General features: G+C 44.8%; 1 protein-coding gene across 1 annotated transcript; it reads right to left on the bottom strand.

Moving 5' to 3' along the window:
* Positions 1-348: 348 nt before the first annotated feature.
* Positions 349-25,980, bottom strand: LOC120516943 (transmembrane protein 65-like). Its single transcript, XM_039738984.1, has 3 exons — positions 24,976-25,980; positions 7,131-7,205; positions 349-416 (listed from the first exon to the last, which is right to left on the bottom strand). The coding sequence occupies exons 1-3, from the start codon at positions 25,244-25,246 to the stop codon at positions 349-351; spliced, it is 414 nt and encodes a 137-aa protein (XP_039594918.1). The 5' UTR covers positions 25,247-25,980.

The following is a 25,980-nucleotide window of genomic DNA, read 5'->3' as shown; positions in this document are numbered from 1 at the left end:
TTGGACCCAATGACGGACTGGCAGCCTTTGAGGACCCAAAATCCTACCCAGTTGTGATTTTTGCTATCTTTGTTCTCCATGAAAATGCAAGATTCATTTTTTTTTCCGGCCAACGCTACACAACATGCGCAGTAAATAACAGATTTAAGGTTTAGAAAGGGAAGCAGCCCGTCTTTAATGGGGATATCGGGCATTCGTAGTGGGTAAAGATGCCACAGTAGTTGGCTCAAATGGATTCAGACATCTTGTGTGGACGGGACTTGGATTTGGGATGTCAGATCCCTCATTTTAGTTAAATGTACACCGAACTGAAAGGAATACAAATAAATAAAATAAAAAAATAACATCTCACATTGATAAAAACATCTTACCATATCTCAACTGAGCAGACGACGGTGGTGCCATTTCAAGTTTCTCTAGAAAAGATAAGAAGAAACCTCGTTAAACAAGTTCTTCATCACGCTAAAATGACAATTCTTTTAAATCACAAATAAAATTAGCATACACTGTATGGCCAAAAGTCTGTGAATGCCCCTCCAAACGACCGAGTTCAGGGGTCTCATAGTTCACAGGTGCATCAGATCGACACAAAGCCATGCAATCTCCATTACCAGGTCACGCTGAAGAGCTCAGCCACTTGGAACGTGGCACTGTCCTCTGTTACCACAAGTCACTGTGTGATATTTCTGGTCTGGTGGATCTGCCCCAGAAACGTCTATGAGCCACCAAGTAGTAGAACACAAAACTCCCAGAACGGGGCCACCGAGGCCCGATATGTGTAAAAATTGGCCATCTCCTATGGCATCGCTTCCAATGGAGATCCAAAGCTCCTTCTATGGTGGCATCAGGGAATTGGAGACAGAACAGGGAAGAGGAAAAGAGCTGAATGGAGCAAAGTGCTGAGATACCCTCAGTCAAAAGCTGCTCCGGAGCTCTCTGGACCTCAGACTGGCCTGAAAGGTCACAAAGCAAAGGCAACACAGGAGTGGCTTAGGGACAACTCTGAGAATGTCTTTGAATGACCCAGCCAGAGCCTGGATTTGAACCCGACTAAACATCTCTGGAGAGACCCGAAAGTAGCTGTCCACCAATGGTCTCCATCCAACCTGATCAGGAGTTTGATGGGATCTACAGAAAAGAAGGGCAGAAACTCCCCAATTCCAGGTGTGGGAAAAATTTCACGTCAAACCCATGAAGATTTCTAACTGGAATGGCCATCACAGTGAAGTACAGAGTGAAGGGTCTGAATACTTGAGGCAAAGGGATATTATTGGTTGGGACTTGATTTTACCGTCTTGATAATTTCCGGTATTTTATAATGTCCGTCGTATAAGTGGAACATGGAAAACTCACGTTATTGGTCCAAGAGATTATGATATGCTAACGGCCACCTGACAGAGTAACCACGGAGCACACGGCCTTTTTGTATTGTGCCTATGTGTCCACACAGTAATACCCGAAGTATTCTGAAGCGACGTTTGCACTGTTTTTTGTATCTCACACCCTTATACACCTTTATCGTAAGAACATCCCTTATTTACAATGGAGCGTTTGATCAGAAGAAAATATGAAGCTGGTTTGAAATGAAAACTCGCTGAAGTGGCAAAAGAAATTGGTAACTGTGCTGCTGGAACAAAATTCAAGGTGTCCGAGAAACTGATGCGAGATTGGAGGAGGCAAGAAGATGAAAAAAAAAAAATTAAAAAATTAAGTGTCGTATTTTTGAACGGGCGTATAAGTCGGCGTCCGATTTCATAAACGATTTTTCAGGCTTCAGGACCCGACTTATACGCGAGTATTTGTCAGGGGTCTCCAACACGTTGCGCAACCCCTTTTCAAGTGGCTTGCTAAAGGGTTAAGGAATCCTACATAAATTTGAAAACTTGATTAGTCAAATGCGGGCTGTGCGATCTTTCCAAAAAATCATATCACGATCCACAATCTGAATTGCAATCTGTCTTTTCAATGCGGAATACACTTAAGAGAATATCCGGACTCGAACTCATCAAGACCTCAGTAACACTTTATTTTAAATATCAGACAAAGCTAAATTCAACTGTTCTCTCATTCGCTAGCTAAGAGGAGTTAAGGTACACGCTAAAGGCTGCAGCGTGAGTGAGGAGGGCCCCGCCCCCTTCCATCAGTACGCTGCATGTTTCTCGGATTCGCGCAAATACATCGGTGACGCAAGCAAACTATGATACATAGTTGTCATGGTGTATAAAATCTACAATTTATTCTCTAGATTTGTATTATTATATTTTGATGAATTCAGATGCAGGACACTAGTATAGGCATCATAATAAAAAAGACATATCCTCTTTCCTTACACCTCACTTTTATAACAGTTGTTCACAGCGCAGTGCTAAAATGGTTTTAGAGCCTGGGAAAGGAAGACTGAGCCGATACCTCAGGCTATTGATTACTTCATGGATGGACATCCGGGACAACAATTTCCTGTACAGCCTGGGAAAGGAGGAAATGCCGATATTTTAGGCAACATCAAAAAAAACTTTATTATCTGAGAAAAGAGAGATTAAAGAGTTTGAGCAAAATTCATCCATCATATTGACAGCCAGCCAATCAGGTGCATGCAACAATCATGTATTGTGAAACCATGGCATGAAACTTTATAATAAATATGTCTCATTTGAAAGCAACATCAGAAGGAAAACAGCGACGACGGAAAAGCGACATCAGAAAAGAAAACAAAGACACGTATGACCAGTTTTCATCCGATTGCCAGTGAGCGGCATTTTCATGAACATCGATTGCTAAATCAAATGCTGCCCTGGGACATTCATCCTTGACATCACCGATTCCTTTCAGTAAGCTTTTTTTAAGACTATTTTATCTAGACTTTACTATCAATCTTATTTTCAATTGCTTACTATTGTTCTTTAATAAATATTAACTTGTTTTCATCTTTCTATGCTTTGTCTTAATGTCTAAAGTGATTGAAATAATGAGGTAGATTTCCTTGAGCACCTGGTGCAGCTGGAGATTTCCCATACCCTCTGTGCTACGAGGTTTATTAAGGCTGAGGGTGAGAGCTACACTCAATATTAGGGAACAGGACATCAAGTAAGGCATTCTTGGCTGATAAACGGCCTATAGTCAAGGACGCTGAGCCTTTGCATGTTTGAATATTTTCTTGGAAACCAAAAGTAATATTTAGGTCTGATATCTATTTAAAACATCGTACGTTGTTTGTGCAGATTATAAATAAGTCTCTTGAGTGCTGCGTTATTCTTATAGCACTTGTGTGGTTTAAAGTACTAAAAGTTAGACAGCTGTGTGTGTCATTCGTAGGGTGCTGTTGTGGTGAGGGTCTGAGTGTGTGTATGTACCTGTGTATGTGTGTGTTATTATTTAGGGTGCGGGAGTGGACCAATCCAGTAACACACTTGACAAGAGTAAGGGGTAAGCAGACGATAACACAATAGTGAAATGAGAGAAGTCGCAAAATCAACCGGAATGTTCAAGCAAATTATAGAAAAAAAAAAATCAGATTTAAATCTGTTAAGTAGTTCTCTCGTGACACACAGACAGACGGACATTGGATGTTATATTTTGTATATTAGTAAACCTTCAAAATAATGTGCAGTTAAAGTCTCAACAGCATTTCTGGAGCTTAGTAGAGCCAGACAACTATAAGAATCTTCACCAAGCAGCTTTGAAAATGTCCGCTTTGTTTGGGTCTCCATACCTCTATGAGTCTGACATCAATGTCATGAAATTAAAGTTCAGAACAAGACGGACAGACGAACATTGAAATGACTTTATAAGAGTGAACCTGAGTGGCTCCACTCCACCATAGACCTCAGTGCCAGTCCGCTGAATTACTAATCAACACATCACACATACAACTGGACCTGTGAATAAAGTGACACAGTGACATGTGACAAAATGACAAATGAATTAGTCAGGCCTGTGGATTGGGAATTGCATTGTTTTGTTTTAATTCAATAGTGTGAGACCCACTAGAAAGCACACACAGACATACAAAATGCACTTGCAGGTGAACTCAATATTTTTTGTGATGTTTGAATGTTAAATGTAAATGTTCAGGCAAAACGAGCTTATCCAGTTAGTTTGGGTTGAAACAAGCGATTAGAGGAAACATTAAAAAAACATGAGGAGCTCTCGGCCATTTTCATTTTGTAAAAGTAGCTCTCGGGGGAGGAAGGCTGGAGACCCCTGGTATTTGTGGTACATACATTTGCAGAAAATTCCTAAATGTTGTCATTCTGGGGTATCGAGGGTTTGGTCAACGAAGGAAGGGAGTTCTTTGTCAGGTCGGGCTCCTTCTAACATCTCTCCCCTGATGTTACATCTAAATTCCCAATGAGATTAAAAACCTGGAAAGGCTAGGAATTAAACACGTAACAAATCCCGTCTTGTACTGTGCCACACAAGGTGAGCCACTGCCCACGTCCCTGTTTCAGACCAATATGGTGTTTCAAATTGAATGTCCAGAAGTCTATTAAAGGCAGGTGCAAAATTAGACAGCAATGTCAAAGAAAATGCAGTGGGCTACAAGTAAAGTCAACACCCTGAAGCCCCCCCCAGTGGTGCCCACTTATCAGAAGCAGAGTCACCTGTGCCTTGCGACCACACCATTTGTCTCGAGAACTAAAATCAATTGAATCACATTAGGGTTTGGTTACATCCCAAGTGCATCACGGGTCGCGATCCCCGGGATTTACGACGAGCAGGCGTCAGATGGACAATCGAGGAGAGCCGCTTCCTGCGTTTAAACTCCCAAATTCCTTTATCACATTTACTCATTTGGCTGAGCCCTTTTATTAAAGGCCACTTATTTGAGACACAAACGGTTCCATTTTCTTTTGTTTTTCCAGGTGAAGTGACTTGCTCAGGGTGACACGGTGACAGTAGTGGGGAGTCCAGAGCCTTCACCTTAACCACTACGTCACACTGCCTGCATGTGTCCTAAAATGAAATTAATTCTAGTCTTACTTGTTGAACAGTAGCAAACATCTCACTTCATCTGTCAGATGGAGGGAATGAATTTCGGGGACATCTTGGTACCCAAATCACATTGTCATAAATCGACTGTGGGAATCAGCGGCGAGAGTCGCCATAAACGCCCTCGAACGCAACAACAGGCAAATGTGCAATGCACTTACAATGGAAAGAAGCAGCAAATGTCCGTTTATAACATGAAACGTCAATAGAAGTTCAAGACATCCCAGACGCGTCACGCCACACACGCAACTCCAAATGCTTTGGGACATTCGTACAAGCAGCCAAGCAGAGTGCGCTGAATGACCAGCAGGTGGAGTGTCGACGCTCGCATGCAACATGCTGGGCAAAACAAGCCAGGAGGCCAATCACACGGCACGCTGGGCGGGGCTTCGGGAGGGAGGTTGGGTTTGTCGACTTCAGCTGCGTTTGTCTGCCACTCTGTGATTGACTCGTCGGGCCAAAGACCACCGATGGACACTGGCAGTGCGTGTGAGGTGAATCTAATGGACAGGCAGATGTGAAAGGCACTATATGACAGACACCTGCACCAAACCTAAAGGCACTACACAAGAACAAGACTGACATGAAAGGAACTATAAAAATAAAATAGACAGATGGAAAGATAGACATTATAACAATGAAAGACTATATACATATATATGTATACTGTATATAAAATAGATGTAAAGGTGTGAAAGGCACTATATAAGAATGAAGGACACTATATAAAAATGGATCGATAGTCATGAAAGGCGCTACATAACAATAAAAGGAATTATGTAAAACAGATAGGTGGATAGACATAAAAGGGACCCCACCCTGCTGGGTCGCCTGGACGGTCCATGAGAGGGACGATACCTCCCCTGGGCCACGAGAGGGCCACCGCCAGGGTCTGCTTGGGGGCCACAGGAACGGATGCTGGGAAGCTCATCCCTATGGGAGGACATGGCCACCGCCAGGGGGCGCCCAGACGGTTAGGGAACCCCTGGATGGCAGCACTTCCACCACACCAGGAAGTGCTGCCGGAAGAAATCCCAGGGGCACCTGGAGTGCTTCCGGGTGCTCTCCTGACACTTCTGCCAAACCAGGAAGTGTCATCAGATGGAACATTTGGAGCCCATCCGGGTCATTATAAAAGGGGCCGCCTCCCTCCTGTAGAAAAGCTGGAGAAGGAAATGCAGCTTGTGAGGAGGGGAGTGGAGGCCAGAGGAAGAGAGAAAGAAAAAGAAAGAAAGAAAGAGAGACAGTTGTTGGTGACAAGGTATTGTGGTGCTGTGAAGAGAATAAAAGTGTGTGTTTAGGACATTCTGGTGTCTGTCTGTGTCCGGGGGCTGGCTTTCTTAGATAGATAGCGTAGTTGGCAAGATAAGATTAGATAGATAGATAGATAGATATGAAAGGCACTATATGATGGATAGACAGATGCTTGTTATGAGGTTGTGGAAGTCTCTGGTTTCGTGTTTCTCGTGTTCTTTTCACTTCCACCCACTGTAAGTTGAGTTACTGAGCACAAATAAAATGTCAAACCGCAGACATGTTAGGGAAGCAGGATGATCAGCGCTTGCACAATGTCACCTATCTGTGTAGACTCACATACTGTGAAAATGTAAAGCTTTAAAATATTCAGAATGTGTTAAGTTTGTGTGGCGCAGTGGTAGCTGGGGTTTGCATTCGAGGGTCTCCCTGTGTGGAGTTTGTGTGTTCTCCCTGGTGGTCCAGTTTCCTCTCACAGTCCAAAGACATGCAGGTTAAGTGGGCTGGCGATGTTAAACTGGCCCCCTAGTGTGTGTGTGTGTGTGTGTGTGTGTGTGTGTGTCTCCAGATGTTGTTCCTGCCTTGTGCACACAGCTTGCTGGGATGGGATTCAGCTTCCCAGCAGCCCCGCTCTGGTTGAGTGGGTTTAGCAAATGGATGGATGGTAATGTGAAAAGAGCCCAGACTCATTTACACAAAATACTCATTAGAACAAAACTGTGAGTGTGTCATGCTAGCAGGTGGTCCATGACGCCAGTTCCTCGGTGGCTGCGTGTCATCTGTACGCATCGATTAGCCAAGCAGTTGACAGCATGCCAACCAACAAGCACTGGCACTGCAGGGCAGGCAGGCCCACACCAGGGGGTGCTGCTTCCACTCCACTATACCCTGTGATGCAGCCAGTTCTCCAGGTGTTCGACTTAACGGGACCGGGCGTTTAGAATAGCGGCTCACTTCTGGGACTAAAATAAAAAAATAAAAAAAAAACAGACAGAGAGAACTGAAAGGCACTATATAATAATAATAATAATAATAATAATAAGGAAAGACACTATAAAATAAATAGGAAAGGCACTATATAATAATAAGACACTGTAAAAATAGATAATAATAAATACATTTTTATAATGCCTTTCTCAAACCCAGAGTTACTACATATAGCATTAACAAAACAATAGAAAACAAACAATAAAGGAATAATAACTGACAAAAATTAAAAATGACAAACATATCATAAAAACCCCTAAAAATACAAAGAGATGAGACAAAAAAAAAATCCCAAAGGAGAAGCAAAGTCTGAAGGGAGATAAAGAAGAGCCGCCTCAATAATGCTCTAAGTCAGGGGTCTGGAAGGGGATGTGCTGTCACCCCACATAAACAGTCTGATGTGACGGACCACCAGCAGTGAGTCCAGTGCAAGAGGACCTGTGAAGAGGAGCTCATAGAAATAAGGGAGGACGGGACCACACAAACCTCAAGTCTGTACTGTATAAAATAGGAAAGGCACTATATAGTAATAAGTAAGACAGAGTGAAGATATGATAAGTGCTAAAGCCTACAGGTAGATATGCCAGAGAGACTGATCGATACGAGAGCCGCTATATAAAAGATAAAATACACATGAAAGGAGCGATACAATATATAGAGAGATATAAAATGAACTATATAATAGCTAACACGTAGAAAGACTGATGAAATGAATTATGTAGGCAGATGTCTCAGAATCAACTTTCTAGAATGTGGGCAGATCATTACGAAGGCGATTATACAGTATAATAAATATAAAATGCACTTGAATAGCTAGGAAAGGCAATACAAAAAGCAGACAGACATCAAAGGCGCTACATAAAGGATAAATAGATCAATATAAAAGAAATGATATAATAGATAAAAGATAGACAAAGAGATGTGAGAGGCACTATATAATAAATAAGGAAGGGGCAACATAGTGCAGAGGTAAATAAAGGTGCTATATAATAAATAAAGGCGCTATATAAGAGGCACTTTATGATAGATGTAGAAGCACTATGGATTGGATTGGATGGATGGATGGATGGATGGATGGATGGATGGATGGATAGATAGATAGATAGATGTGAAAGGCACTATATGATAGATAGATAGATAGATAGATAGATAGATAGATAGATAGATAGAAGGCACTATATAACCACTAGGCAGACAGTCCCTCAGATCTTTATTTGTGCCCAGTCGGTGCCTTACTCCAGGATGAGTTATGGGTTTTCCAAATGTCTTTCATTGAAGAATTATGGAGTCCGCTGTTCTTGTGGGACCCTTCGACAGGTCAGAAATTCCTCTGTGGCCTTCCCCAGATCGGCGCCCCACGCTGTTCCATCTCTCCTTTGACCCCAAGGTTTGGAATTTTGCTCAATTGATGGCCCTCTCACAGGTGGGCTTCAAACATCTCCATAATGACCACTAAAACAGGATGCACCTGAGCCAAATGTCAGAGGGACATATCATTTTTTTTTTTTTACTTGTAAAACTTCTTCTTTTGCGTTTGTCATTCTGGGAGTGTTGAGTGTGGCTCGATGAGGGGAAAGGAAAAAATAAATGGAACCGATTGGTGCAGAAGGCTGCAATGTAAGAAAGCATGAAAGCGTTGAAGGGGTCCACATACTACCTGAAGGCGCCTTATGTTAAACATGACTGCTGTCACTGGTAGATATTGAGATTGTAGCTGCGCTACATCTCCCAGCAGCCCCTGCAGCATAACGCTATTGGACAGTTTACGTTGAAGGTGTGCTCCGCTAACGTCGTGCCTGATGATCTGCCCCGGGGTGCGAGAAGCCAGCACCCTTGGTTTAAAAGGCAGCCCTCAGCAGAAGCCCACTGTATGCCAATCCGCTGTTACTGTGGAGATGCCGGCCCTTTTCCCAGAAGATCTCCGGTGCTCTTCAAGTGCTTTTTATTTATTGGGATGATGACAAAATGCAAATCGCTGCATGACGAGGCCTCCTTGGGCTTCATTAGGTTAAGCACCTTGGAGCTCACGTTACAGCAGCAGGATGTTAATGGGGGGCCATCCAATAATAATCTGAGCATCTTGAGAGCGGGCGACGCACAGACTAGAGGTCGACATCTGGCAGAATGTTTAAGGACAGGGCACCGTGAAAGAGTGCAGGCCGGCGTGAAATACGGTTAACTAATCTGCACAGCTGTTTTATTTGTGATATTCTGTAAATTTAGTAGGAAAGAAGACGCGGAGCGTGTCATTATGTCCTACATTGTCAAACTCAGTTTTAATCGGGGACAAAAATAACACGTTATGTACTCAACGTGGGCCGGGATACAACAGGGGATTTAGAAAATAAATACTCAGACCCCTTCACTTTCTGCACACTTTACTATGTTGTAGATTTGGTTTTCATTTCAAATGTTTGCCCATCAATCTACACTCAATGACCCATAATGGCAAAGTGACAAAGTGTTACCAGAAAAGTCTACACATTTTTTAAAAGTACAAAACTGAAATCTCTCCTTCATAGAAGTACTCAGACCCTTAATGTGGTACTTTGTCAAAGCCCCTTTGGCAGCCTTAAGCCCAGGGCCATCTTAACAGCATTATAGGCCCCCAGGCAAAGCCGTGCACTGAGGACCCCTACCTACACAACCACTCAGCAAGTCACAACATTTATACTTTAGATTAGCATGGGGCCCTTATGCTCGTGGGTCCCTCCGGGCAACTGCCCAGCATGCCCATGCATTAAGACAGCCAAGCTCAAGAAGTCTTCTGAAGTCTCTACAAGCTTTGCACAACCAGATTTGAGCAGTTGACCTCATTCCTCCTGGCTGATCTTCTCGAGTTCCATTACGCTGGATGAAAAGCATCGGTAAGCATCCATCTTCTGGCCTCTCCACACATGGACACTCAGAGACTTGTCCTGAAGTTGCTCCAGCATTGTCATGGCTGTACAATTTGGGTCAGCATTGTGCTGAAATGTGAACCGTCGCCCCATTCTGAGGTGTTGAGGTCTCTGGATTTGGTTGAATTCGCCCTTCACTCAATTCTGACCAGTCTCCCTGTCCCTCCAACCCCACAGCATGATGACGACACCACCACCATGCTTCACCATAGGGTGATGAGCAGTGCCAGGTCTTTCTCTAGGAGGTCCGCCCAAAGAGTTCAATTTTTGTCTCACCAGACCACAAAAACTATCTCCTCTTCCTCTCGGGGTCATTTAAACTCAAGACAGGCTTCTATCTAGCCCCTCTACCACAAGCACCTGCTTGATGAGGTGCTGCTGAGATGGTTGTCCTTCCAACAGGTTCTTCTTTCATCTCATCCTCAACTTCTGAAGCTCTGTTAGAGTGACCATTGTGATCTTGGTCACCTCCCTGACCAGAGCCCTTCTTCCTGGGTTACTCGGCCAAGTCTAGGAAGAGTCCTCATGATTCCAAACTTCTTCCACCTCACAATTCTTGAGGCCACTGTGCTCCTGTGAACACTCAAACCTTTAGAGACGTTTCAATCTCCTTGTCCTGCTTTACACCTCACCTCCATTTGATGGCTGAGGTCTCCAGTGAGTTCCTTGAACTTCATGACTTTGTTTTTGTCCCGACATACAGTGTGACTGGTGGGACCTTCTATATGTAGGTACACACGTGTGACTTTCTAAATGGCGTGCAGTAAATTTAGGGCACTTCTGAAGCTTTTAGAGTGACCTTTGGGATTCCTCACCTTGTTTACCCTGACCAAGGCCCTTCTTGGGCCTGTTACTCAATTTGGCCAGGAGACCAACTCTGAGAAGAATCCTGATGGTTCCAAACTTCTTCTATTTCACAATTCCTGAGACCACTGTTCTTCTCAAAGAAATGGTTTGCTCCCCTTGGCCTGATCCCTGCCTCACTACAATTTGATGGTAGAGGTCTGCAGAGAGTTCCTCAGACCTTATATTTTGGGATTTGTCCTGACCTGCACTGTGAATTGTGGGACTTTTCCATACTTGGGTCCACATATGCCTTTCTAAATGATGTCCAGTCAGTTCAGTTTGCCACAAGGGGACTCCAATCAAGTTCTAGAAACATCTCAAGGAGAACTGGAGCAAAGGGGAGACACCCGAGCACACTTTGGAGAGCCACAGCGAAGGTTCTGAACACTTCTAGAAAGGAGAGATTTCAGTTTTTGATTTTTAATAAATTTGCAGAGCTTTCTGAAAACAGGTTTGTCATGACGGGTAGATTGGTGGGAAAAAATGTCAGATTTCTCCACTTAAAATTAAACCGACAACACAATAAAGTGGGCAGAAAGTGACGGGGTCTCGATATTTTAATGCGCTGCATGCGATCGATGAAACGTTTTTCCTTCAAACGGCGACGGCACACTCGCTGCACCAGCGTGGACTTTCAGACCTTTTCAGACGTCTGTACTGATTATTGTGCCAGCATTCCCAGATTTATGCATTTTTTTTGCCATCCTTGTGTGTAATTTGTGAACTTTTCCAAGTGACGTCTGCCGCTGCACCTCCCTCTGTTTTGAAGGGCGCAACACCGTGGATAAGATAACTAAAAACAATCATTCAAAGTAAGTGAAACGTGGCACGGTTGTCAGCGTTAGAAAATTCTAGAAGCCGTCTTATTTTCAGCCAAGGTTTTGCGTTTTTGTGCGTATTTGTGCCTTGCACATTTCAGGAAAGAGAATATTTTCGTTTTATTTTCCATTTCATGCCCCTTTGGCCTGCAATCTTTAACTTCACGTCTCCCAGCCTCATGTATGGGAAGTGAAGTGTTGAATCAAGAGCAGATGATTTTTTTTTTATATTGAGATTATACCCCTGGTGGGTTGGGGGGTCCCAGTTCCACTCCACCTCCGTTTTGTTACTTGGTTAGCCGACCTTCATCCCCGCTCAGTTGTTTCCTTTTGTTTTCTCCTTTTGTCTTTCCACGCTGCCCTAAATTGCCCAACAAATCACACAGCTGGCCTACTTTGTTGTCGTCAGCCATGGGGGTCCGCTGGGATTTGAGTGGCAGCCACAGGCCTCTGTTACCCAGCAGGGGACCTCATGACGATTGACAGTCATGGACGATAATCCTTTTGTTGCGTTTGTCACAAGCGATTCATCGCCAAGAAGGAGCGACTGAAATCCTCACTCTTGACAAGCAAAGCGGCCTTAGGAAATGTGTGCTTCAACGTTAATGGCGGTCACGTCGAAGGGCACGGTCCACCTCATTATGCTAGCTTGTCTTTCTCTCCTCCCACAAGCAGCCACGTGGTTCGTTTTAGACTCAAAGAACACAGAGTTTCACAGCAAGCCATCAGTGCCAAAGGGAAACGCAGCTGACGGAACATTCTAGAAATCTGTAACACGGCAGCCGCCGTCCCTGTTATAGTTTGTATTGGTTTAATGTTACTCGGTCCCCTTACAGCTCATTTGAAAAAAGGGGCTGTGTGCCCCCTGAAAAGTGCTGGCATGAAAAGCCATTGTCCCCGGTCTACCATGTCATCGTATAAAGCAAAGCAACCGTGACAAGAGATCAAGTGTCGCTTATTCTACAAAGATCTTCTAAAATGGCCTGGACACGTTTGTGGGGACCCCTAGAAAAGACCCTAAATAACTGGATTTGAGTGATTTTTTCCCAAAATCGTTTCTTTTTTTTCCCCCATTTGTATTGCACGTCACCAGGCGTGCAGTCAGTCATTCGACCGATTCAAATGGAGAAAAGTCATCACTCTGCGGTTTGGTGTCATCGTGTGTCATCATATGAGAGGGTACCCAAAAATAAACAGAATCTGTACCTGGCGCTCAATCTACACTTAGTTGCGAATTTCACCACAAGGTGTAGCATATTTACAGTATTCTGTGCCAGTCTACCGAGTGCCGTTCCTCTGTATTGTTTGTCGGTTCTTATTAAACGTGTTCTGCGATTTTTGTGATGGGAGAATCTGCGTTCAATTTTGTTTGCTCTTCGGGAAACTGTAGTGATGCTTGAAACTGAGAGGAAGCTTTAAGTCAAACGCAGGTCTACGGAGTGGTTTTCGTGTTTCAAACGAGGGGAAATGTCACTCAAGGATCAACCGAGATCTGGCCGACCTTCCACAATTAGGAATGACGAAAACCTTGAAAAAGTCTGCAATGCAATTTACGAAGATCGTCGTCGGACTATTGAAGAGATTTCTGAATTGACTTGTGTGTCTCGGAGTTCTTGCCGCCCTCCCTACTCGCCTGATCTTTGCTCCGTGCGACTTTTTTTTTATTTCCCGCATATGAAAGAAGAACTCAAAGGAAAGTGTTTTTTGTACCGTGGAGGAAGTCAAAGAAAAATCGCTGCAGGCCTTGGACAACGTTCCTCTTCAGCAATCTCAAAAACGTTTCCACCAGTGGGAAAAAAACGTTGGGACGAGTGCACTCATTCAGATGGAGAGGAGTTGAAGGAGACTAAAGTTTCAAGAAGTACAAATTATTAAAACATTTTTTTTCTGCACGAGAACCTCCTTTATCCACCTTCTCAAAAATACACAATTTTTAATGCCTGCAAACATTCGGGATTAAATCACTTCGAGATCTGTACACAGACAACATCTTCGCATCCTTCGAACAATTACATTCCAAATGTAACTTTCCAGCAACACATTTCGTTCACTACCTTCAAATTAGAAACTTTGTTAAACAAAACCTGCCCAATTGCTCTAGGGGTGCCGTACGAATAGCTGACTCGGTGCTCTGATACCAAAACTATCTGAAAAGTAAGTTGGGGTATATGAAAAATGATAAATTCCTACTGCAAGAAATTATACGAGGGGGTAGCCAAAAATAACCGGAATCTGTACCTGGCGCCCAGTCTCGACTTAGTTGTGAATTTTGCCGCTAGGTGTGGCACACTTACAGTATTCTGTGCCAGTCTGCCGAGTGCCGTTGCTCTGTATTGTTTGTCGGTTTTTCTTGATTCTTATTAAACGTGTTCTGCGATTTTTGTGATGGGTGATCATAAAGAACGGCGAGTCTACGCCAAATTTTGTTTTCTCTTAGGGAAAACAGCTGCTGAAACTGACAGGAAGCTTTAAGTCAAACTCAGGTCTACGAGTGGTTTTCCCGTTTCAAACGAGGGGAAATGTCACTCGAAGATCAACCGAGATCTGGCCGACCTCCCACAATTAAAATGATGAAAATCTTGAAAAAGTTTGCAATGCAATTTACGAAGATCATCGTCGGACTATTGAAGAGATTTCTGAATTGACTTGTGTGTCTTGGAGTTCTTGCCGCCTTCCCTACTGGCCTGAACTTTGCTCTGTGCGACTTTTTCTTGTTCCCGCATATGAAAGAAGAACTCAAAGGAAAGCGTTTTTGGTAACGTGGAGGAAGTTGAAGAAAAATCGCTGCAGGCCTTGGATAACGTTCCCCCCTTCAGCAATTCCAAAAATGTTTCCACCAGTGGGAAAACCGTTGGGGCGAGTGCATTCATTCACATGGAGAGGACTTTGAAGGAGAAAGTTTCAGTAAGTAAAAGTTATTACATTTTTTCCCCCCAATTTCCGGTTAATTTCCCTTGTATGTACCACACTGAACACGGACCAGAGAAAGCAAAGGAGACAGGTGTCTGAAAAGATCAGAAAGAAAATGATAAACCAGCATGTTAAAGACAAATCCCCAAGCAGCTTCATGTTCTTGTGACAGTTACAAATATTATGAAGAAGTTGAAGGTCCATGGAACAGAAGCCAACCTCCCTGGACATCACCAGACAAGGACAATCGACCGCAGTATGGACAGAAGGATAGTGAGAATGCTTGACAAAAAGCCAAAGGACTACTAAAGAGATACCAGCTGATATACAGTGAGTACGGAAAGTCTTCAGACCCCCTTCAATCTTTCACTCTGTTATATTGCAGCCATTTGCTAAAATCATTTAAATTAATTTTTTTCCTCATTAATGTACACACAGCACCCCATATTGACAGACAAAAAAAAAAGAATTTTTGAAATTGTTGCCGATTTATTAAAAAAAAAAACTGAAATATCACATGGTCCTATGTATTCAGACCCTTTGCTGTGACACTCCTATATTTAACTCCAGTGCTTTCCATTTCTTCTGATCATCCTTGAGATCACCTTCATTTGAGTCCAGCGTCCAGTGTTTGATTCTACTGATTGGACTTGATTAGGAAAGCCACACACCTGTCTATATAAGACCTTACAGCTCACAATGCATGTCAGAGCAAATGACAATCAGGAGGTCAAAGGAACTGCCTGAAGAGCTCAGAGACAGAATTGTGGCAAGGCACAGATCTGGCCAAGGTTACAAAAAAATTTCTGCTGCACTTAAGGTTCCCAAGAGCACAGTGGCCTCCATAATCCTTAAATGGAATGGAGCTCCAGAAATGCAGTCAGGAGATGGGAGAAAGTTGTAGAAAGTCAACCATCACTGCTGCCCTCCACCAGTCAGGGCTTTATGGCAGAGTGACCTGTCAGAAGCCTCTCCTCAGTGCAAGACACAGGACAGCCCGCATGGAGTTTGCTAAAAGACACCTGAAGGACTCAGAGATGGTGAGAAATAAGATTCTCTGGTCTGAGGAGACCAAGATAGACCTTTTTGGCCTTAATTCTAAGCGGTATGTGTGGAGACAACCAGGCACTGCTCATCACTTGTCCAATACAGTCCCCACAGTGAAGCATGGCGGTGTCAGCATCAAGCTGTGGGGGTGTTTTTCAGCTGCAGGGACAGGACGACTGGTTTCAATTGAGGGAAAGATGAATGCGGCCAATTACAGGGATATCCTGGACAAAAACCTTCTCCAGTGTGCTAAGGACCTCAGACTGGGCCGAAGGTTTACCTTCCAACAAGACAATGACCCTAAGCACACAGCTAAAATAACAAAGGAGTGGCTTCACAACAACTCTGTGACTGTTCTTGAATGGCCCAGCCAGAGCCCTGACTTAAACCCAATTGAGCATCTCTGGAGAGACCTAAAAATGGCTGTCCACCAACATTTACCATCCAACCTGACAGAACTGGAGAGGATCTGCAAGGAGGAATGGCAGAGGATCCCCAAATCCAGGTGTGAAAAACGTGTTGCATCTTTCCCAAGAAGACTCCTGGCTGTATGAGCTCAAAAGGGGGCTTCTACTAAATACGGAGCAAAGGGTCTGAATACTTAGGACCATGTGATATTTCAGTTTTTCTTTTTTAATAAATCTGCAACAATTTCAAAAATTATTTTTTTTGTCTGTCAATATGGGGTGCTGTGTGTACATTGATGAGGGAAAAAATTAATTTAAATGATTTGAGCAAATGGCTGCAATATAACAGAGTGAAAAATTGAAGGGGGTCTGAATACTTTCCGTATTTTTAATATGGTAATTCATATACCATTGTACTGTTTCCGTACTCAAAGTATGATAACACATTTAAGATGCATAATTAAAATAAGATGTTTTGAAACAGGATCACAAGTGGATAAGAACTGGGCAACTTTTAATGATTTGTTCATAAATCAAACGGACGAGAATCATTAGACTGATTCTTCTGTAGTTCGCAAATCAAATGAACAATCGATAGACTGATTCTCAGGTACTGACTCGTTCACAAATCAAATAAACGAGAATCTTTAGACTGATTCTTCTGTAGTTTGCAAATCAAATGAACAATCGGTAGACTGATTCTCACTAACTCGTTCAAAATCAAACGAACGAGAAACTTTAGACTGATCCCGCATAACAATTCATTCACAAATCAAATGAACAACGATCGGTAGACTGATTCTCAGGTACTAACACGTTCATGAATGAAATGAATCAGAATCGTTAGATTCACTCTCACCTAGTGCTGCGTTCGCGGATCAAACAAATGAGATTCAGACCAATTCTTGGGTAGTAATTTGTTCGCCAATTAAATAAGTCAAGACCCATAGGAGTCGGTTACGGCATACGCACTGTAAACGTCGACCAGAGGCACCGCAACAAACACAATGTTGACATCACGCAGGACATGCATGCCCTTTAGCACTCCAATTGAGTTCCACTGAAACGATTCAAGAGATTGAAAAACTCGTTCAAAAAGAACAGGACTGTTCCTAAATCACCCATCACTGGTGTGTAGGTGATCTCTAAGGAAAAGACCTGACCTTTCCGAGGAGTATTCTATGGTTAGATGAAACAAAAATTGAACTCTTTGGCCATAAGGATCACCACTAGCTGTGAAAAATGAAGGGTGAGAGTTTTCAGCCAATGAACATCTAGCGGTGGCTGCACCATATTGTGTGGGCAAAGGGACTGGGACACTTCAGAAAGTAAATGGCATCATTGGGAAGGAGGATGAGCTAAAAATTCTGAAGCAACGCCTCAGTGGTATGACCAGCAATGAGGAGTGGAGCTGAGACATGAGCAGTAAAGGGAGGACAGCAGGAGAAGAAGTTGGATGTGGCAGAAATAAGAATTGTGGAGATGGATGTGTGGCATTACAAACATTTGCCTTCAAGCAGGACAATGAAGCTGTGCAGACCTGCAAAGCCGTGGCTTAAAGACAACAAGGTGAAAGTAATCGAGTGTGGCCTTCACACGACACATCACCTGAATCCCATAAAGAACGTGTCCGAGTGAGGAGGTCCACCAAGAAACTCTGTCAGGAGGAAATCCCCGCCACGTATTGTGATAAGCTTGTGGAGGAAGACCCCTAAGTGTTTCATTCAAGTTAAGCAATTAGAAAGCAAGGCTACCAAATACGAACAAAGTGCATGGAAACTTTTGACCTATGGAAAGTCTTGTATCTTGTAAATAAAGGCTGAGATCAGTCCGTCTCTTAGCTGTTATTGTGACATGACCAAGCAGGTTACCCTAATGGACTCAACACAGGGAATGTGACGTATCGGGAGAGAGTTTGAAAGTCTTCAGCCTCGGCGGATGGAAACATTTGGCCTCAGCGGCCGACCCGTGCCTGCAGTTATATGTATGGAGAGTGTCAAGCCTGCTGTCGGCGGTACTTTACTGTGACAGAGCTGCTGTGTCTTCGCCTTTCTAGGTGCCAGAGATGAGCAGGGGCTGATATTGATTTTAATCTTGCCGGCCAAGGAGACATCATTTCATTCTCATTCACAAATGCTGAACAAAGCTCGCTAAATCAATAACAATATCTGCTGCAAAGCCTAATGGCAATAGAAGAAGCTAATGGAGGCGTCTTCAGGAGATGCCTCATCGAGGTAGCAGCATTTTCTCTTAACAGGCATTTTTATGGTGGCGATTCGTCACTTCAGAAGTATTCTTGTGTCCATTTTTTTGTAGCAAATTTTTCATTATCTCAGCTGCAGCAGCAGTCACATCCATGGCTGAGCACGCGCCCCCCTTCACACGCTCATTTACGACGGGCCATTTTCAAGTCCTCGATTAATGTAAGACACAAGTCTTTGGAACAGGAGAACAAAAGCAACACTGAAACGGGAAGAACGTGTAGACTCCACATAGAGGGTAAGCGCAGGCCCGGGGGCATCTTTAGGATTTGCAGGGATCAGGGTCTTAGCCCCCTCTGTGATTGTCACTTAAAACTCGGGTTACACCCAACTCATACTCTATGTGTCTATAAAATGTCCCTTTGCTGTTTCACACAAGTCGTACGTGTATGTTGTTACAGATGGCACCCCGGGTGGAGTAAGGGTCCCCGTGTCATCCAGTGCAATGGAAGGACTGGGGAAAGATAACAACCTCCCTTTCACATTAGATGGCGGCATCCTTGGGCTTGGATACCCAGTCAGATGCCCACTGGGGATGGTGGGAATTGTAGTCCTGGAGTGCAGTCCTGTTGAGTTTTGCGGGTGCCACCAGCATTTATAATCTCCATTTTAGGAGACCTCCACCGGACCCCGGAAGTGCTTCTATTGGACTATGTACAGGGAACAACAGTACTCCAGGGTCCGAGATACAAGGAGACCAGCAATGATGTATGGGAGCTGAGACATGTCCAGTAATGGGAGAGAGCAGGAGAAGAAGTTGGATGTGGAAGAAATGAGAATGTGGAGATGGACAAAAAAGGACAGAATAAGAAATGAGACAATCAGAGGTACAACAAAAGTGGGAGAGAAACCTAAGAAAGTTCAGGGTGAAGTGGTATGGACGCTTGAGGAGGAGAAACCATGAATATGTGGGAAAAGAGTGATGGGAGTGGAAGTCCAGGGGCGGCCAACATGGAAGTGGATGGATAAAGTAAAAGAAGACTTCAAGGAAAAGGGCCGTCTGGGGTGGTGGTGCAGGACCAAACCGTTTTGAGAGGGTTGAGCAAACAGATCAAACCCACATAGAAGTGGGAAAAGGTGACAGGGAATAAGATGAAGATACTTAATCAATGCAGTTAGTCAGTCAGTCATTTTCCAACCTGCTATATCCTAACACAGGGTCATGGCGGGTCTGCTGGAGCCAATCCCAGCCAGCACAGGGCGCAAGACAGGAACAAATCCCCGGGCAGGGTGCCAGCCCACTGCAGGGCACACACACCAAGTGCACAGTAGGGATGATTCATGATCGCCAATGCACCTCACCTGCATGTCTTTGGACTGTGGGAGGAAACCCACGCGGACATGGGGAGAACATGGAAACTCCACGCAGGGAGGACCCGGGAAGCGAACCCATGTCTCCTAACTGTGAGGCAGCGGCGCTACCACTGTGCCACCATGCCATTCATCATTGCAATTCTTTTTTTAAAAACAAGTTTGAAAATGCACTCATACAGAGTAAAGTCCAGAACGTTCAGTTAACCGATTTTGAAGATGGAGTGTTTTCAGATCATTTTTGGTTTCATCAAAGAGAGAGATGTCACGTTTTTGTTTTTTAAACATTTGGTCAAAGGGTGTGGGTGACGTGACATGTCGTAGCCCAGACAGCCACGCTGCCGTTTGTACAGACAGGCAGACATCAGCGCTGGGCGCACATGCGACTCTGCGGCGTTTCCATCGCTCGTAGTGTGGACTACTGCCGATCTGTTTGCTAACCGGAGTGGCTGTTGGATGTGTAAAAGAGGAGAATAGCAAATTAAAAAGATGTATACAAAGAAGCCTAGTCAAAGAAAAAGAAAAATAGCAACCCCATGTAAAAACGAGAATAACTACAGAAGAAGTAGAAGACGACGACGACGACGACAAATTGAAGTAACCTCCCTCAAGCTAAATGTGAAACTGTAATTGGAACTGGACAGAATGTTTCTCCATCTGTGAAAGAGAGGGGGACTCCGGGCAGGACAGATTACAGCATCCGATGATCCGTCCGTTTTCTAAACCTGCTTACCAGGGCAGGGTCATGAGGTAGCTCGAGACTATCCTGGCAATCAGTGGGCACAATGAATGAAAACACCACTGGACTGGTGGACAGGGTGCCAGTCCATCACAGGGTGAAACCCCCACACATCGGGGCCAGTCAGCAGTCCACTTGACTGGCATGTCTTTGGGCTGTGGGAGGAAACGCTTGCGGACACGGGAAGAAGCGGTAGCGCTGTCCCCGTGCCACATCTTTGTTGATTATATTGTAGCAGTGCTACCGGGCAGTAAAAACTTCCATCTCCCAGCAGTCCCTGCAGTGGCTCTGATTGGACGCCTGCCAAGGGTGCAGGGGCTGTTGGGGACAAGGAGGCCAGCGCGAGTTTTATAAGGAGAGGGGAGGCCGTGTTGTGTCTGGAGTTACCCGTCTATTTGGTCTCCCCGTTCCTTGCCTTTGGATTCTTGTTCTTGTCCTGGATTATCTCCCGTTTGTGTGTATGGACTGTCTGGTATCTGCCTGCCACATGAAGATTGATTTGGACTGTTTGTCAGCCTTCGGAGAAGAAGCACTCCCGATCCCATCACTCTTCATCATCAGGATATATCGGTAGGACTGTTCTTTATATTTACTTTCTCTGGATTATTCGGTCTCCATCATTTCACTATGGACTTCATTGTGTGTAGTTGTTGTTTGTTGCTTACGAGTTCATGTTTATGTTTATTAAGTATTCGCCAGAAAGGGAACTGCGGTGGGATCGTTTCAGTTTGTGTATTTAGATTTCACTTATTGTTGTTTAATCAGTCAGTCAGTTATTATCCAACCCGCTCTATCCTAACACAGGGTCGCGGGGGTCTGCTGGAGCCAATCCCAGCCAACACAGGGTGCAAGGCAGGAATAAACCCCGGGCAGGGCACACACACACCCACCAAGCACACACTAGGGACAATTCAGGACCACCAATGCACCTAACCTGCATGTCTTTGGACTGTGGGAGGAAACCCACGCAGACACGGGGAGGACATGCAGACACCACGCAGGGAGGACCCGGGAAGCGAACCCAAGTCTCCTAACTGTGAGGTAGCAGCGCTACCCACTGTGCCACCGTGCTGCCTTTGTTGTTTAATACATTCGTCAATTTCTGTTTTATTGTCATTTGCTTCTTTGACTCGGACTCTGTGAGGGAATGTGGGGGAGTCGGGTCGAGGCTGGGTGCATTCCTGGGGGTCCCCACCAAAAAAATAAATAAATCCCCGTCAACAGGTGGAGTGAATCTTAGCTGGGTATTTTTTCAAACCGCTACAATGTTCTACATGAGTTGTGTCCTTCAAAAAATTTAAGGAAAAAAAAAATCCCCTTCATTAGAACATTACTTCTGCGGTGGGTTGGCACCCTGCCCGGGATTAGTTCCTGCCTTGTGCCCTGTGTTGGCTGGGATTGGCTCCAGCGGACCCCCATGACCCTGTATTCGGATTCAGCGGGTTAGAAAATGGATGGATGGATGGATAGAACATTACTTTAGTAATTTCAGTGGGGGATTGGGGGCACAGCACGCCCCCGACCACCTTTTAAATTGCACCCCTATCGTTCAATTACCAGTATAGCTGCATTATGCAAGTGTGTACTGATTTATCTTGAATTACTATTTTTGGTACCCTGTTTATTCGTTCATATCTTTATATTTAATACGCTACCGTGACTGTCCGTTTGTCTGTCCAGGAATTTAAATCACCTGCAGCTCGCAAACCGTTTGAACTATTGACATGAAATTTGGTACACATACACTACATGACGTCTACTATCCGCTTTCGGGGTGATGATTGACCTCCAAGGTTATTACTCTTTTTATTTTTATTTTATTGTAGAATCAACTCTTGGCAGCGGGCAGCAGGATGGCCGTGTGGCGCATGTGTATGGGCGCCGTTCTCATTCCCTACCACCTTCGCCGTCACTTCCCTCTTCATATCTCAAATCATTCTTGAGGCAAATTGAAGACTTAAAGTGGCAGCTTAAGTGAAAAATTAAAGAAAACGTACAAAGTAATTGCAACACAAGCACCGACTTAATCAGTTTGAACACGAAAAGATGCCGACGAGAGAAGAGAAGCAGCGGGACAGCTAGGGTGGAGAGAAAGAGAGCAGCTCAGGAAGCAGCAAGCGCATCAACCTCTGAGCAAACGAATGATAAACGTACAGAGGAAGAGGATGACAAGTAGAAGTCAAGTGTATTCGCTGCACGTTGTCGTTCTAGCAGTGCGCCGTTACTGGTTTTTATATAATTGGGTGTTCATGACAATGACTTCCGAAAGCTTGGAAACCACTTTGAATTTTTTTTGTTTGACGCCTCCTGACCCCCATATATGATACACCAATTGACTCATCTTGATATCTGCTTATGCAATACATCAAGCTTTGTAGGGTTCCCCTTATTTCTGGCTTTCTAGACCTCCAAAAAATATTTTCATGTTTGCCATTTTTGGATCATATTTTCTGCAGGCAAATACATCTTTATGGTAGAGTTAAACCAATCAATGTCGTCACCTAAAACGAGCAGAAGGACTTGAAGAGGTGCTGGCCACACCAACCGCCCCCCCCAATGGGACACACGGGGTCAAAGTTACTCCGTTTCGTAAAACTTCATAACAGTGGGGGTCAGTGATAAAGGCATGCGGAGTGTCGTTTTATGGCTATTTTGAGGTGGCTGATGGTGAATATGATCATAGTTTTGATATTTGATTCTTTACCGGTGGTCCTAGCCTTCCAAGATGTGTACTCCCTGAAACTAATAAATGACAGATTTCAAACACAGGCATGTGGGGTGTCGTTTTAGACAATTGCAAGGTCAAGGATTACAAATTTGAAGGTATTTTTCATTTTGAATCTTTTACTAGCCCACTAGGGGGTCTCAGAAGGTGACAATGACAAATGTACATTACTATCCAGAATATTTAGGCTTCAAGCATTTAAATTGAAGCACACATTTGAATATTTCATACAGTTTGACACAACTATTCTTTTTTATTATGTACGTCTGCCTCATGAAGTCCTTACATTTCTTATGAACGCCCCAAATTAGGGCAGCTTACGCCATTTCTGACTTTCCTCATTGGTGTTTCTTGTCTTGTTCTCAGCTCCATTGTTTGCATGAAAATCTGCTATAGAAATAAATGCTGTTGTTTTCTTTCACTAGACATCTTCCACGATTGTCTGAGAAAGCCACAAAATCTGATTGGAAGCACGATACGTCATTCTTATCAGTTACATTTTGCTTCCCTTACTTTTGACCCCGATGGCAGCAAAACATGACAGCAGACACGAGTGTGGTGGTCCAAAGATTCGAGAGGTGGGCCACGGGTTGTGGAAACACACCATGCTGGGCAAGTCTGGTATCTCTGCAGCCTGGAGACCCCACCCTGGAGCTCCAGGTAGGTAGAGCAGACTTCATGGACACTCAATTGTAATATTTGAAGTGGATAAACCTTCCACTGTTCTCATCTTGACCTTATGGCGAGTCTTGTTTACCTCGGAAATCTGATGTTGATGCTGACCAGAGTTGACCGAGTTCTGAGTTGATTGCGGAAAATAAATATGGTCAAGTCCAGAAGCACCTTTGTCATGATTGCTCTGTCAGAATAAACAGCAGTTGATAACAATACATTATGCGAGTCCATACACGGCAGCAACATGTCCACGGATAAAAGTTAAGATAACCCCACCCACTTGACCTGTCCTTTGCAGGCAACTCCACCCACTTGACGTGCCCTTTGCAGGCAACTCCACCCACTTGACGTGCCCTTTGCAGGCAACTCCACCCACTTGACGTGCCCTTTGCAGGCAACTCCACCCACTTGACGTGCCCTTTGCAGGCAACTCCACCCACTTGACGTGCCCTTTGCAGGCAACTCCACCCATTTGGAGCTTCTGGGTGGAGTCTCCAGGCTGCAGAGATATCTCCTTGCGCCCTGATGCTCCACTCTGATGGTGGGCGAGGCTAAGTGTTGTAAACCAATGAGCAAAGTTCTAATTCCAATCGCGATGCCCATCTGTCCCCAAAGTTACGATGCTATGACCCGATAAATAGGGAACGACAGCCAGCTGTGAGGGAGAACATTAAGCTTTGGCAAAGAACTCCAATAAACGTATCCACCCATCCTATTTTTGGCACAATGGGTTAAAAAAAAAGCTCATAACTCAAATTCCAAAAATGATTTCGTCTCGGTCACCTTAGTTTATGCAAATGAGCACCCGATCTTACACAGGCAGGCAATCGCGCGCGCTCTTCCAACCAATGCAATGAATGGATGGCCCACCTCGTACCGGAGAGCACGTCGTGTCACCTGTCCCCATCTTTTCAAACTAATACCCCCATCACAGACATTTCGAGGACGCGCATCATCTGCGGAGTAGCGGGTGACAAATCGATACCATCGATTGTTTTTAACCCACTCCCCCCGAAAAACACACACTCCCCCGTTGCCTGGCGACCCCGACCCCCCTAGAGAATACGGGCGGCGTGCTTCACATGATCCCCACGGTAAAGCCTTACCTTGTGCGATCGCGATCGACTCAAAGCGGTGCAGCTCCCGGAGGAGGCAGCTCCGCTCGCTTGGGTGGAGGCTGTAGATGAATTCCCGGGCGCCCTGCGGGGAGTTCAAAGGCTCCATGGGTTCCTTATGAGGGTGGGTGCCAAAATGCGTGCGTGGCGACAGCTGAGCCCAGCGAACAGGAATCGCTGTAGGCACGGGGACCTTCCCAAAGAAAAGTCCGGGCTTCAAGGAGAAGGTGGGCCGCATGAGCTTCCCCAGGCAAGGCAGCATCGCGCAAACGGAGGAGGCGAATTGGGGAGACAAATGCAGACAGCTGGCGCTGGTACAAGAGGAGCCCCTTCCTTACAAACTGCCCCGGTTCCAGGCGTGGAGGAAATTCATCCAAATACGACGTCCACGTTAGCACGGGGAATAAAATTATTAATAATAAACTTCTTAGGAACGTCCGCTTCAAAGTTAAAAAGCACCGCTGGCTGCTCGCAGCATCAGACGAATCCAGCCGAGGGCAAAGCAGGAAAGTGCTCGTGATCAGGGTCAGGAACGCGGTGTATGAATGAAAGGGAAGGGCAAGTGATCCGTGTCACACCCGCTAAGCCGCCTCCGTAGATCCTAAAATACAACTTTTCCACTACAAACAGGTCTACCTAAACCCTTTGCCTCGCGGTTGCCTTTCGCCGAGCTCCTGACAGAAAGATCCTCCTGTTTTTTTTTCACTCCCACCGATCAAGCGCTGAAAAACGATGAGTCAAGTGGAAACATTCCTGGTTGAAGAGACACTTTCGGCAAAGCCTGCCCTTTACTCCGATTCAGAAAAGAAGATAACGGGGAAAGGGGTGCAGCTAATTTGTGAAGTCCCGCTGAACGTTCCGATCACATGGAAACTTGAAACCCCTCTGACTAAAGATGAGCGCCTCGCCTCACAACAGACTGGCTAGACTGAAGCAGCACGGCAGCCCTATTACGATTAGCGCTTGACGGCCGCCGAGAAGACTCGCGCATGCGCC

This window comes from Polypterus senegalus, chromosome 16 (genome assembly GCF_016835505.1).
Source record: "Polypterus senegalus isolate Bchr_013 chromosome 16, ASM1683550v1, whole genome shotgun sequence".
Taxonomy (NCBI): domain Eukaryota; kingdom Metazoa; phylum Chordata; class Cladistia; order Polypteriformes; family Polypteridae; genus Polypterus; species Polypterus senegalus.
Note: the sequence above shows the minus strand (reverse complement) of the source record. Positions and strands in the feature narration are given on the sequence as shown.